The 14707-nt window shown below is 42.6% G+C and overlaps 1 protein-coding gene across 3 annotated transcripts in view; it reads right to left on the reverse strand.

The window, feature by feature from the left end:
* Window positions 1–14707, reverse strand: part of SPATA13 (spermatogenesis associated 13) — a 159309-nt gene that overhangs the window by 32345 nt on the left and 112257 nt on the right. For all 3 annotated transcript variants that reach the window (XM_026845042.1, XM_026845033.1, XM_026845021.1), the window contains exon 2: window positions 11852–13645. In XM_026845042.1, the coding sequence (XP_026700843.1) occupies window positions 11852–13645 (1794 nt within the window). The remainder of the gene's footprint in view (window positions 1–11851; window positions 13646–14707) is intronic.

Raw genomic sequence — 14707 nt, forward strand, 5'->3', positions numbered from 1 at the left:
TTTTTTTTTTTTTTTTTTTGGTAAAAAAATCAGCCTACCTCTTTCATAGGATATCTTTAAACTACTTAAGTGCATTTCTGACAATATTCAAAGCTAATAAGTATCCCAACACAGAGAGGCATCATTTTGTCTGTCTCTGGTTACATTTTGTTCTGTTTCAGACCAGATGAAGGCATCTCACGTATTGCATATTCAAAGCAAACATGCAGCCCAGAATCAGCCCTTTACAATGATGCCTGTGAAAGAGGACTTACATTCTGTCACCTTCTTCTCCACCTACCATTTTACAACCAGGCTAGTAGAACTCTGATGAGCCTTTTTAGAAGGCCACCTGATACAGTGGGCAGATTTCTCTTTTTCTTTGAAAGAAAGTGTAATTGAAATTTCATTGTATAAAAGCACTTCAGCTAACAGGCAGAGTTATTAAACAGTCAGCATTTTAACATGATTATTGCAATTAAGGTATGAAAAATTATCAATGTCTTACATTGCTATACATTCAATTATTTCACTTTGAGCATGAAATTTATTTTAAATAGAGCACTTGCATAAATTCTGATTTCTATGGCATCACACCTGTCACTCAAGCATACTTGAGCTTCTTTGCAGCTTTTAGCACAAGGCCAGTTTTAATAGTATAAGCAATTCAGTAGAGAGTGACTGACTCCCTGGCTGGTGCACCAAGACAGCTTCAGTGAAGCTGTTCCTTAAACACAGCCCCTCCGATGTCAGAGCAGCAAAATCACAGGTTAAATAAGGTTCTTACCTCAGAATCGGACACAGGTAAAGGGTCTCCACATATACAGTGGCTGAGAAAGGAGCTCATGAGAGTCATTTTATGTTTTTGTTTTGCAGAGCTACAAATGTGAGCACACTCTCTGTGTAACCAGTCAGGCAAAGTTCATCCCATGATCCTGTACTTTTAGACTGAGGGAAGGACACGTCACATGTCGTCATCTAATCTGCTTTCTACACCCTTATCTTGAACAGTAACATTTGCAAAGAGAGGACTGCTCTCCTTCAGCAGCACTCCACCTACAGTGGTGATCCAAATGACAGGCGGATTAATCTCTGCTGTGCAATAAACAATGCTGAAGGAGACATGTATTTTCAGGCTTAGATCTATAAACTCCATTGAAGAATACTTACAAAACAGAAAATGAACCCTCTCATAGCAAAAATAAGAGGAAACTAGACTGATAACCTCACATTCCTTATTCTCAGTGACCTGCTCAAGCAGAACCTGAACAAGTGACTGCTTACTAGTAGGAATAAAATATCCAGCACACAACTCCTAGGCTCCAGTACTGCAGTCACTTAAACATGAGTGTGATTCTTAGACAAGAATGAAAAAAAAATCTGAGGAAAAAAATTTTGTTCCACCTGTCACTGACTTTATATTGGTGCAGCACCACTGACCTCACATGACCTTCTCTTGATAAGTGAAATTGGGTTTATATTATACAATTATTATTGGTAACATCTATAGACAGATATATATGGCACTTCATATAGGATGAAAATCAAAATGTCATGCACTGACTCATGCATTTGAAGTGTTGGTCAAAAATTCCAAGAAATGTTAAGATTTCTGAGATTTAAAGGTCTAAGATGAATCTGCACTGTATTTTCTGAAATTCACACCTGCTAGTGTAGCAACAGCACAGGATCACCAATGTTAGCAATCAAGATTATTCATCTTGTCTTTTAGATGGTATCCTCAGTTAGGTTTCTTCTGAGACTGCAAGCACAAACTACTCTACTTATTTATACTGATGCAAATGAATTAGTTTTATCTGGACAGTTGAATTTCTATGACAGCATATTAGTTAAATTGTTGTATTTCAATCACTTTCCTTTTTCCTGACAGCACCATAGCTACAAGTACAACCATTTAAAATGAAGATTTACTTTGATCCAGGCTACACTTCTATTTGCTATTGTTCCCATGTAGTATGACACTTTTAAGGTGGGATTCAGCTCCAAACTCCCACATCTAAATTTTGATGTCCACAATAGAGGTGTCTGTATGTTAGTTAGTCATTAAAGCTGTCATCATAGCCTGTAGAAATCTGGGGTGAAATTTTGTTGCCTGAACATAGGCACCCAGAGCCATTTCGAATGTCCTAAGGGATCTAAAATATCTCTCATGCAAGTATGACACAGGACATATGGGAGGCCTGGGCCCTCCAGAAGCAAGACCCTGAAGATGAGGGGAACCAGTCAGGGCACCTCCAGCAGCACTGGCTTCAGGCAGTCGAGCTGAGGCCCCAAACACGTGTGTCAGCCAAGCCTACAGAGCAGACCAGCCAGGCAGCACTACAGGCCGGAATCAGGTGCCAAACCTGACTCCAGGCAGATGTAGGTGGCACTACAACCATGTTTCCCAGTGCTTCGGGGAGCCATGCTTGGTCCCCATCTCCCGCTCCAGCAAGGTGCAGCTTTCCCACAAGGTGCTTTCCAGCTGTGCGCAGCTGTCTTAGATACCTGCCCCTCACTACACTTGACAGCTATTTATAGGTAACTCAACGCAGCTGTAGGTGCCACTTTCAGATGTGCTGTTTAGGGTGTGATCCCCAGGGCCCCCTGACTGCACCGACCAGGCTGCAGTGGGAGCTTTCCCGGGCTGCTCCCATGTAGACAACTACACCGTGGAGTTTGAGCCCAGCCAGACTGAATTCCTCCTTTGCCTGGGCCCAGACTGATTTCCTAATCCAGGCACAGCAGCCTCAAGGACTTGATCATGATCTCACTCAACTTAACCTGGCACTGGTACAACCCTGTTGCATTTAATGGCACATGACTGCTGTTGGCATTCCCTGTTACTCATTAACACCAATGTAAGCAACATCAGCATCAGGTGTTTAACCACTGAAATTTTAGCTTAGCCTTTAGAGCCAGATGAGAGCCAAGTTCTGCAACTCTTACTCAGACTACAGTGCATATTTGATGAATTCAGCACCCAAAATTGTCTTCAGAGGGAGCATTGCCCAAGGAGCACAATATCTGATCTGTACAGTACTGGTAAAGGGTTGCTTATATGCATGCAACTTTTATCAGGAAAATGGCAAACATTTGCCAGTACTTGAAATTGCACAGCAGGACTTTTGTTGGCACAGTTACACCAAGCATGAATAACACTGCATCCTATACCTGACCACACTCTCCACTGCAGAAAAAGCCCAAACTGTAAGTCTGACCCAACACAGCCCACTGCTGGTCAGCTTGCTGCTGTTGGTATGCTTGTGAAGGCTGACAAACTGCTGCCACCATGATGGCAAAGGAAAAACAATCTCTAGGTGATTTTTTGTTTATGTGTTTATACCAATAAACTCCCTAATGAAAATAAAATCACCACTCCATAAACTTGTTGATGCCTATGTACATTGCTGAGGCTCCTTCCCCAGTAATCTGCATTTCAACCCCTACCATTACCTACTTGGATTTTTTAAAATTTATTTTTGTGTTCTAAATGTAGCAATACAATCAGTGCTTCGTAACATATACATACAGAGAAGCATGGCACTATAAGGGGACACTTAAATATCCTGAAAGATTTTTCTCTACATGGCAATCCGCTGGGAAGTCACAGGTAGGTGCCTCTTGGACAAGGACCCCCAGAACTGCTGGTCTCCAGGGGAAAGAGCATCCTGGACTCCTTCTGTCTTTTTCTTTTTTTTTTTTTTTTTTCCCTTAGCTCCACAATACTACTTTGCAATGCTTCTTGTTTTGGTATCTGTATTTTTAATGCAGCCTTGCTGACTACAGCTGCCTTTTTCTAATCCAGAGAAAGGAGATAATAAAAATATAGTAATGTATTTATAAGAAATACATACTGATTTCCAAATGTAATTTATAAAAAAGTGTGATAAATGAAACATGATAATTCTGGCTGAGAATAAGTTACAAGGAAAATCTGAGTAGGCTGAGAAGTTTCAGAACACAATTAGTACATATTCTCAGTGAAAACTTGCAATAAATAATCAGTCATGTTCTGTAAATGACAAGGCTTAAAAAAGTCTCACAGTATTTGTGTTATGTCATGTAGGCATATCTGTATTTTTATCATGAGTACACATTTCCCTGTGCATTTAAGGGTCTATATAAAAATGTACAAACTTTTAATGTTAGCAATAATAGCTATATGCTGGGTGACTATTAAATAGCTTGTATTTCTGTATCAGGCAGTAACTGCCAAATGCTAGGAAATCAGTAGTAATATTAGAATTGATTTTTCAGTTCGTATGAGCCACCAAAAATATAAAGGAGCAAGTGGATCATGACCTAGTGACCATAAATTATTTTATCACCTTCACTTAACAGAGTAAAAGTCCAGACAACATGTCTCCACCCAGATACATGATAAAAGGCAACCTTTGCACTTTTTCTTGTTGCTAAACAGCAGTGGGGGAGCATTAGTTGAAGTTCATTTATCATCACTACTGAGGTCAAAAGCTTGTTTTATCTTTTTTGTACATGATCAATATTTTTACTTACAAACTGTTCTGACAGCAACAGAGATTATGAGACTTCATATACAATACAGCCTCCCAGAGAAAATATATTTGTTGCTTTCTTTCCATATTTTATAAAAAGATCCTAAAGCATTATGAACACCCACTGATTCCCTGTTGATTCAACAGGCTGACAATTTCCAACAGTGATAAGATCACAGCAATAGTAACCATGGAAATGACTGCTGACTGTAGAAGAAAGCACCTATTCAGTCAGTGTTTGCATCTTCTATCACAAACTAACTAGAATTATTAAACTGGTCCAATTCACTTACAGGAAGAAAATTTCCATCTGTTACTTTCTAATTAAATGCAAACTGCACTATATTCTTCTTCTTCACATCCCTCTGACTTTGCTGCTAGCATCTCTTCTTTTCAATTAGCCTTTGAGAAGATCACAAATAAATGCATTGATCTATCCCTATGATACACAGTGATATTCAACCAGTGGTCTGCAAGACAGGAGAATAAGACCTGTGAAACAACTGCAAAAAACCTGTTTAATAACATATGCATTTACACATATACAAACAAGCAAAGCAGAAGAAATCAAAGTAATACAGCCATATTCAAAATACAAAGTTTTAGCTGCTTGGAAGTTATAAAAATTACAGCAAGATAATCTGCCTTTTCTCTCCCCCCCCCCCAAAAAAAAAAAAAAATCTTCAAAGGGAGGACTCCCTAAAGGGATAGCCCTGCGCTATACTAGTATAAGCTTCTAGAATGGATGCAGGCAATACTATGCATTGTAATATAGTAAAATTACATTACTATGCCATGTAATATGATAAAATCAATCCCCATTAGCAACACAAACTACTGTCGTAAACCACTCATTTTGGAAGTTTTAGAAATTGGGAAAAATGTACATAATTCTACACTTGGGATTTGTTGACACCAAAGCAATTGTGGTGTTCTAACAAACACATACACCTATAAAACCACATTAAAAGCAGTTTAATTAAAAGCACCAGGCTATATAGATACAGCCCCAAACAAAATTTAGCCATATATTTCTAAGATATTTTTAATGCAGGTTTGCTTCATATAACCCAATCCTTGAGAGCCTGCTTATCATAATCAACAAGCATATTGCTTTCCCTCTCAGCAACATGCCTCACCAAGATTAGCGATTTCACCTTCATAATATTCACATTTCACAGATAAGGAGCAGACACAAAGCAGTTAAGACATGTAAGTCACTGAGGAAGCATGGGGCTGAACTGGAAATGACAAGCAGATCTCATGACTCTCAAATCTGTTCTTCAGCCTCAAGAATTTCCTTCGTCTTCCCTTCTAACTCATTTTCAAAACCAAATCATCTAACATATTTCCGACTGGCATAGGGGAGTTTGCAGGGAAATTTATTTGCTTTGCAGAAATAATCTCATCAGCCATATAAAAATGCAAGCATGCTAAAAGCAGAAAACTGTTTTCACTCGTTTTCCAGTGACTGATACTTGGGGGTAGATGGGTGATGCTCTAACATGGTCTCTTATCTGCTTCAGTATCTGAACTGGAACAGCAAGCACACAGTGTATAGTAAAGGAGTATTCATATCTTCTGCCTCTTTTTGGAGGATGCATTGGCATTAATAATCTCTAAATAAACCCCTAAAAAATTTCTAAATTGACTCAGAACACCCCGGATCAAGTGACAAGTCTAAAAAAACCCTCTGTTTTCTGTTTATTTGGCAAAACAAGCAACTTCTTCCAGGCTGTCTTTGTAATGTCCACTGGCAAACCTCAAAAGCCAGATGATAACCACAGGTTGAAAGTGGAACTTTCTGCTAACAAAGCAAAATGTAAAAAGCCATAGGCCTTTGCATCTCACCAGGCAGAGGTTCTCTGGTTCCCCACTCTCTCCACCCTTCCAGAGCAAAGCCTCATCATTCCTGCCCAAGCCCAGCCACCAGCAGGTCCTAGAGACAGTCACAAACTCCAGCTTGTATGGGGTGGAGCTGCCTTGGGCAACTCTACGTCTGCAAACTATTACTTCCTAGAGTGTGGAGTAAGGGCGAGGCTGCTGTGGTTGAGCTTGGAGTAGGAAGATTCAAGGCTGCTGTGCTCGGTCTCCTCCAGCACCTGGCTGGTGTCCCAGTCTGCCACAGTATCCCGCTCAGCATCCCAGTATCACGAGCAGCACAGCAGCCTCTGGATGCCAGAAGGGGGAAATGCAGGCAGCTCAGAGGAAACTGCAGCTCCCTCTGCTCAATTTGCATCACAACCTCCCAGGGTTGAGATGGATATTCAGTGCTGACAAGTCAAAACCATGCTTGATACAAAAAACAAATTGCAGGGCTAGAAGTGCCATTCCACCCTCTGGGGTACTATTACTCCTGATCCCAGAGTGAGCAGTGCCTGCGTACTACTGAGGTGTCAGAGGAGAGCTACAGGAGAGTCAAACAACAGACACTCTGGAAAGGCTGAGAAGCACAAATGCAGTAAGGAAAAGGAGTAGATTGCCCCAGGCTAACGTCCGTGGAATCCATCTGAGCTCCCCCTTTCAGCATCCACAGACCCTTTTGCAGGGCTGATGGTAACTCCTGTATTACTCTATGGTTTTCAGAAATGGAGAATTTTATTCAGCACTGCAGAGTTATTCAGTCTAAAATTTAACCTGATCTGGAATTCAGATTACTATCACCAGTGCCTTGATTTTCTTCTTCATAGTAGAGGATACAGCAACAAACAATTACAGGCTATATTGAATGGCAGACAGCTCTGTTGCAGCAAGTTGGAAGAGTTTTGCTGTGATGGGAAAATATTCATGTCCTTTGAGGGCTCCCTTTTGCATCATTTCAGTGATCGGTTCTGCAGTCTGGGTTTGCAGCAATGCACAGTGGTTTCTGGTTTAGCTCTGGCTCTTTGAGCAACTGTGGAGACATCATGTGAATGTATCCTGACTTGTGCAGAGCAGTTCAGAGAGTTCAGTGTAAATCCAATGTAACTCGGTCTAACTGAAACCTCAGTTTGCCGTCAGAGATGCTGTTGAAAGCCAGTTACAGTGCTCTCCTGCTCTGTTCCCAGGCCCTGCAGCCAGCAAGATCAGTGTCGCTGAAGTGTGAGCCCTCACTCCAAATTACAAGTCCCATAGGAGTAAACCCAGTTTAAGAAGCTTCCCCTTTACTTTACCCAATCATCCTTCACAGCTCAGCACATTTTCAGGTATACAGATTAAGCTGATTAAGCCAATCTCTAAACTGCATGTGGATGAACCAGAGGTGAGTAAATCCAAAAAGAGGAGTTCAGAGAGCTGAAACTAGCCAGCTCCCAGCAGCTGTGCTCATGCCCAGACCCACAGCACTTGGTAGCTTGTGGTAGGTACCAAGGATGCCCCCCCCTCAGCTCCTGACTGGTGCATGCTCCTTGAAGGTATTGAACATGACCACATACAGCCCTTTGGTCCTTCACTGTGAGGACACTTTCTGAAACAAGAAATAGGGAGGATGTACAGTGAGGACAGAGCTAAAATCTCTCCATATTCCCACCCATATAGCTCTTCTTCCTCTTCTCCTCCATAAGCTGTCCCCCAAGTTAAGCCATCTGTGCTCAATATTCAGAGCCCAGAGAACTGTATGGGACAGACCAGCTCAAACCTGCCAACAGCTGAACTCTGGGGCACTGCACGGTGTGGATTAATTGGGACCACTGACTTTTGCATGGCACAAACATCAATGAGTCAAGAGACAGACACCTTAAAATACAGAGCACTTAAAATACAGTCTGCAAACAAAATGTGACTAAGCCCTAATTACAGCAGAGTTACCTCTTCACTGTAATTTATCATTCACTTACAGTCATGCAGATAAGGTGTTTAAGTAATAAAATGTCTGGTATACTGTGAAGCCAGATGCCAGCAAGGCAACTTAAATAACAGGTGCTCTAAGAGCTTGTGAAAGACTAGGCAAAATGTCAAATAACTTGATTTGTCATTTTTGTAACAAATTCAGAACAGTCTTTTGTTTAGGCAGTGGCTGACACATGCCAATTCAAAGCAAAGAGTCTAAATTTTCATTATTTACAGTGACCTGGGGCTCTTCTTCAAGAAAGTAAAGACTATGCAAAACAGCCCAAATAAAAACTTGTACTTAATAATCTCTTGATGCTATTTAAAAGCAACATATTGAATATAAGTGACAGTGGCATAAAGCAGAGACTGGGAAAGCATGGGCTGTCACAGATGAGCTTTGGTGACTCACACCTCTGTAGCTTAAGGAGTGCTGAGGCATCTATCCAGGCTGCACTTAATTAGCTCTTCCCTGGGAAGCAAGCTCTGGCAGGACCAACAACAGAGAAGGCCAAGCACCTCCCCTGCTCCAGTCCAAATTTTGCTTTTTGGTGAAACCAACAAAGCGATAGAAGTGACAGGATCTCATGACTGAATCGCATAGGAAAAAAGTCCCCAAAACATCAATTCAGATAAATGGATAGACACCCTTGTGTGAATACTGCAAAATCAGCTTTACAGCATCAGGGAAACACAAGGTAGAAATGTTTAGTTTCCAAATTTTAGAAAACACAGAAATGGACCAAGTTCCACAGACTTAATTTGCTGACTGATCTACTAGACGAGGGGGGTAAGGGAATAAACTATATTTGCTTCCAGCTATAGCAGCCAGTCCTGAAAGAAAAACATGTTTCAGCCTGACCGCTTAGCACCTTGTAAGCTTTGTACTGAAACATGTCTCCAAGCACCTTATAAGCTTTGTACTGGAATATGTCTCCAAGCCACAGAGATTCTGGCGTCTGTACTGGAATACATACTGGCTTCTACATGAAATCCATACAGAAAAGAAGATGCATGGAACATGGAAACAGTGCCTATTTGTCCGTCAACACGGCGTATTTAAGGTTCAAAGTCTTAAAAATCTGAGATTTGCATGTCTCAGCATTACATCTCAACTGATTGTTGAGAATGAACCAAGTGCTGTCACAGGAACAACTTGCTGAGTGGGTACAGCTCTGTAACACAGAGGTGTAAGGTAGAGTTGAAAATTAATTGTAGTCAAAAGTTCAAACTCCAGTGACCTCATTGTGTGAGTATGCAGCATTCATAAAAGTGCCTGCGGGCTGAATAAACTCCAACAAAAAAATAACCTGTTGTTAGGCATCTTTGGTCCCAAGCTACCTCCACACCGAGGGAAGCATGCTGTGAAGGAGGACAAAACGAGCAATTAAACCTTCCAAAGAAATGGCAAGGTGAAAATATCCAACTCTCCCTGTTTTGTCACTTCTAGTGCCACAGCTTTAGTATGGGAGGAGAAGCAGGCGTGGAAAAAAGAAAGGACAGAGTTTACATCCCTTCCATAACAGAACAGAAGTAAACCCTGTCCTGCACAGCTCCTGCTGCCAATCCACAGCTAGCACCTCCAAAAACTTTGCTTTTTGGGATCAAAAGTGAGGTCTGCACAAATGATGCAGCTGCCCCATTTGTGTGGCCACAGTTGTTTTGCCATATACAGGGGCTCCAGGCAGTGCTCACAGCAAGAGGGGACTACAGTTCCTCGCTGCTGTCCTGGCAGCCAAGGAGTCTGTCCCCTGGCAGCCATTTCTTCCATCTCCATCCCACATCAGCCGCCTGCCCACTACACAAACCCAGAGCTGCCACCAGTGCACACTCTGTATTTTAGACAACTGAAGCGAGCACTAAAAGGCACTCACAATTAACCTAAAATGTTATAATATAAAGAGAAAGTTTAAATTGCATGTTAGATAATAACAGAATGTGGTGTTAAAACTAAAACTGCAGTAACTTTTATCCACCCAATGTACACATTCATTTAAAAACTGTACTGGTTTGCCGAGAGCCAAGGGGAGGAACCAGCTGCATTTCTTCTGGGTCATGATCGCAGATCACCACTAGATGGTAGATGAGTAGCATTAATTCTACCTCCCATTTTATTCCTGAGAAGTACAACTGACATATCCACACTAGGGCTCTCTCCTCTTCTGGCAGTGTGAAAGAATCTCCTTGCATACACTCTTAAGTGAGAATTTTGGAAAAAGATGTATGGCTGGGGCAATTCTGGGACTCTAGAAAAGGAATAACCTCAGAGCCCCAACACTTACCCGCACTTGGTTTATTTTTCCAATCTTACCACAGCTGCAAGCACTACAGTAAACAAACTCGCTTTTCTCTGGCAGAAGGACAATATTGATAAGGTCTGTAACCATTTACAGTCAGTTTGCAAAAACCATGCCAGGCTTTTAAAAGTAAGATGGCTTCAAAGACATTGTAACACTTTACAGCATGAAAGGCTGAAGTTTGTGCAGCTGCAACAATTGCCTTTGTCTATCACATACCTAAAGGTATAAGATACTTTTAGTCAAACTGAGGTGGCTTAAAAGTCAGCTTTATTTTGTAAATGGTTTCCATAATTCGTACAGATCCAGAGGGATTTTTGCCCCAGTGTATTTTTCCCAATGACTAACAAACCCTTCTCTGCTGCCTCACCCCAAGTAGCTCAAAACCACACCAGTGCACATTGGCTGGGGCTGAGGCGAAGCCACACTGTTTCAGAAGGTGCAGGATATGTGTGACAGCTCTTCACCAACACTGCCCAATCACTGCAACCCCTCCAGTGCCAACTCACACAGTGCTTTAGGTAAGGGCACACGGTTATTACACAAACTTACCTCTGAGGTGCTGCAATACATCTACCTGCCCATCTACTGAGAATATGAAATGATGCATTAGGTGCAGTGAAGCACTGGTGTTTTCACCAAAACATCAGTAGCAACACACTCAGCCAGCATCTAAAAGTACTGCTGTTTGAAATTTGCAGCCAAATAAATAACCAAACAGTTTACCCTCAGTATGGCCATCACTGCAGAGTGAAAACATCAGATACTGAATTCTTAAACCTCTACAATGTATGTTTCACACCACACTGATCTATAAATATTACCATGGTCTGCAAGGCTTCCACAGGCAAAGTGTTTTACACTGAATCAACACCACTTCAAAATACACAGACTCTTTAGAGACCTTTCACCTTGGAAGAAAACACAGCCAGACCCTACTTAAGCTGGTAAAATCTGACCAGACCACATGACAAGGTGGTGTATCTGCAGGGTGCAATAAGCTGCCCTTGAAAACATACATGAATAGCTTTGCTGCCAAAACTTTCTTTGATATTAATGCACAAAGAAAAAATAATTTTATGTTAGCATCCAAAGAGAATATATTAAAGGAAATAATTGCTTCAGCATATTTTAGCAATAACAAGCTGCAATGACCATTAGCATTCAGGTTATTTTGCATTGTTCCACATTAATAAAGACAAAACCTGATGGATATATACTGCTTCTAAAGGATTTTGCTTTCTTTCTTACCTCTTCCTTTTTCTCTTCAGCACCAGAGGCTAAATTGAGGCTCAGCTGAGAGTGGCTGCTTATGCCACTGTCTTCATTTCCATCATCATAGTACACAGTTTGCACCGAGTCCTGGAAGCAAACAGGATTCCTGCCCAGCTTCAGCCCTGGTACCTCAACTCTCTCCTCACTCTCTGAGGAGCTCAGTGACAACGTGCTGTGATAGTCCGGGCACCGGAAATTGATATTGCACTGAACCTTCTCTGCAGTGGGACTCTGAGGTTTTGGAGTAGTCGGTCTGACTGGAACATGAGGGTTTTCAGCTTCATATGTAAACTGCTGGGTAGCTTTTGGTTCTTCCGAGTCTGAATAAAACACTTCACTGGGAAATGGACTAATGTCATTCAGTGTGGGTGATAAGCTATCAGAGTCTGGCATACCTGATGATGTCCTGAGGCTTTTGTCTTCAGTGACAGCTACATTCACATCACCCTCTTTATCCTGAGCAACTGCAGGGCTTTGCAGACAAGGTGTTCCCGGCAAGGAAGAGTCTGGAGTAGATACAGGGGAGGTGCATCTCTTTCTGTCATGATCTGTGCTGCTGGAAACCCTGCGGGAGTAGTCATCGTGCAGTCTGCTGTTTGACCTTGTTCTCTGGGACTGCTCGCTTGGAGAAGGTGCCGTGCTCTTAGGGCTATCCTTCTTCCATGCAACATCTGTAACATTACTGACAAGTTTCAAAACCCGGTCAAAATCCTTTGCCCTGATAGGGCTCTTCCATCGCTTGGATCTCCTCTCAGAATTTCCACCAGTTTTGTCCAAGTCAGCAGAAGTAACACTCACAGTCCTTGTCAGCATCTGTTTTTCATTTGCAACCTTGAGGTCAGTAAGGTTTGAGGTGGACTTCCTTTTGAATGAGCTTTTTTTCATAAAGTTCAAATTATCTGAACTTTTGCTCCTCCGATAAATTATCCTGTTGTTTTCAGAGTCTTTCACCAAAATTTCACAGATCTTTGGCTCTGCAATGACAGGTGATGTTGGCCTAGTACAGCTGTGATGACTCTGAACTTTATCCGTGTCTATCAAGTTTATGCGGCCAGCACCATAAGCCCGCCTAATGCTGCGTGAGCGATGTGTATTCCTCAGGAAAGACTCATCGCTCTCCTCTGCATCAGAGTAGTCTGAAGCTAAACCATCCACCTCATTCTGGAAATCATGCAGAGGCCCCGAATAGGAATACCTGTTGGTCTGAACTCTCACCACTGCCCCGTTTGAACCATGTTTGCTTACGCCGTTCTCATTTAAGATGTCTGCGCATTCCCTTGTTTGAATTCCTTGGAGAACTGAAGATTTCAACTTCTTGAAAGATCCCATTTTTCTGATGGAAGACAAAGCATTCCATGTGGACGAGTTGCCCATCAAAACCAGAGAACGAGGCCTGTCAGAGCTAGAATTAGCCCGTTTCCGAGGGGTGGTGAAAAAGCGCATGATTTTGGAAGGGCTGAGTTTATCCTCCTGAATTTCCTCTTCGTGACTGTTGCTGGTGCTGTATCCACCATTATGACTGACACAGGTTGTCTGGTTTTGGGGCTCTTTATTATCCATAACTATGCAAGTAACAGTGGTGCCATTTCCACAGCCATTTGGAAACGTTGTCATGCTCTCGATGCTGTATGCTTGGAGACGGAGGCTGGGGTAGCTCAAAGCGATGCTGCTGTCTCCACCGGCTGACCTTGCTGCTTCCCCATCTGCCTCACCTTGGTTTGTCTTGCTCTCACATTGACTGGATGAGCTGAGCTCCTCAGGCTGCACTGCCTGCATCAGGAAAACAAAAGCAACCGTTAGAGAAATTTCCTTACAAAGACCCCAACTAAAAGAAATTTGAACCCCACTGTAGGAAGTAAAGACAGGCACGAAATGCAGGAGTTCTTTTTCACTGAACAAAGGTGTGCTGCAGTGGTAAGGAGAAGGCACTCATAACTTCCTCAAAGTATAATTGCATTCATTAGCAATTTAAGAGACCAGAATAATTTCACTATGTACTTGTTTCTCTAATGCTTAATAAGGTAATAAATTCAGTACAACTACCACACCCACCTTACAACACTAAATATAATTCACATACACACTTAGAGAAATCCCTAACAAACAGCAATCCAGTCTTCATCCTCACAGCATTCAGCACTGAGCCCCAAGACACACAAGAAGTTTTCATCCAAAAAAACCCAAGCACGTCCATCAAGTGCCACATAATCTTCAAACAATAGGCAAGGAAGAGGAAAACATACATATTTTTTCCTACACTCGCTGCTGTTAGAACCCTGCATGACACTTTACTGTCTTGTCTGTCCCCTAGCAGGTAAACCTAAGAGTTACATCAAGTGCACAGAAAAGTATTTTTCCCTAGCCAAAGAAAACATTCACAAGTATGTAAAGCCAGAAGTCAGCCTATGATGTCATGGAACTGTGATGAAAACTTGAATTTGGAAGTGACCGGTCCCTCTGTGACCAGGATGTGCTGTATCAGGGATCTCTCCTTGAGCTGAGCCTGGGACATGCAGAAGCCCAAACCCCACTCGGGTGCTTGGGAGAGCTGTGTGGGGACCACTGGCCATGCCTCCCCTGCCCCGGCCAGGGGGCTCCGGGGCAGGCAGGTGCTTGCATCACCATGCTACACATCTTAAAAACGAAGGTCACGGCCCAGTTCCCTCTGCAGGGGCCGGTGGGACCTTCACAAACCTGCCACTGCCTGGGGGGAGCGGGGGTCTCCCCCCCCGCCCCGAAACGAGGAGAGAAAACGTACGGCTGTGCTTGAGGGAGAGAGGCAGCCCCGGCCCCTTCTTTGTCTCCTGCCCACCCAAGGGGCCAGGGGGCTGG

This window comes from Athene cunicularia (genome assembly GCF_003259725.1).
Source record: "Athene cunicularia isolate RWA chromosome 1 unlocalized genomic scaffold, athCun1 chr1_part1, whole genome shotgun sequence".
In the NCBI taxonomy this organism is placed as follows: domain Eukaryota; kingdom Metazoa; phylum Chordata; class Aves; order Strigiformes; family Strigidae; genus Athene; species Athene cunicularia.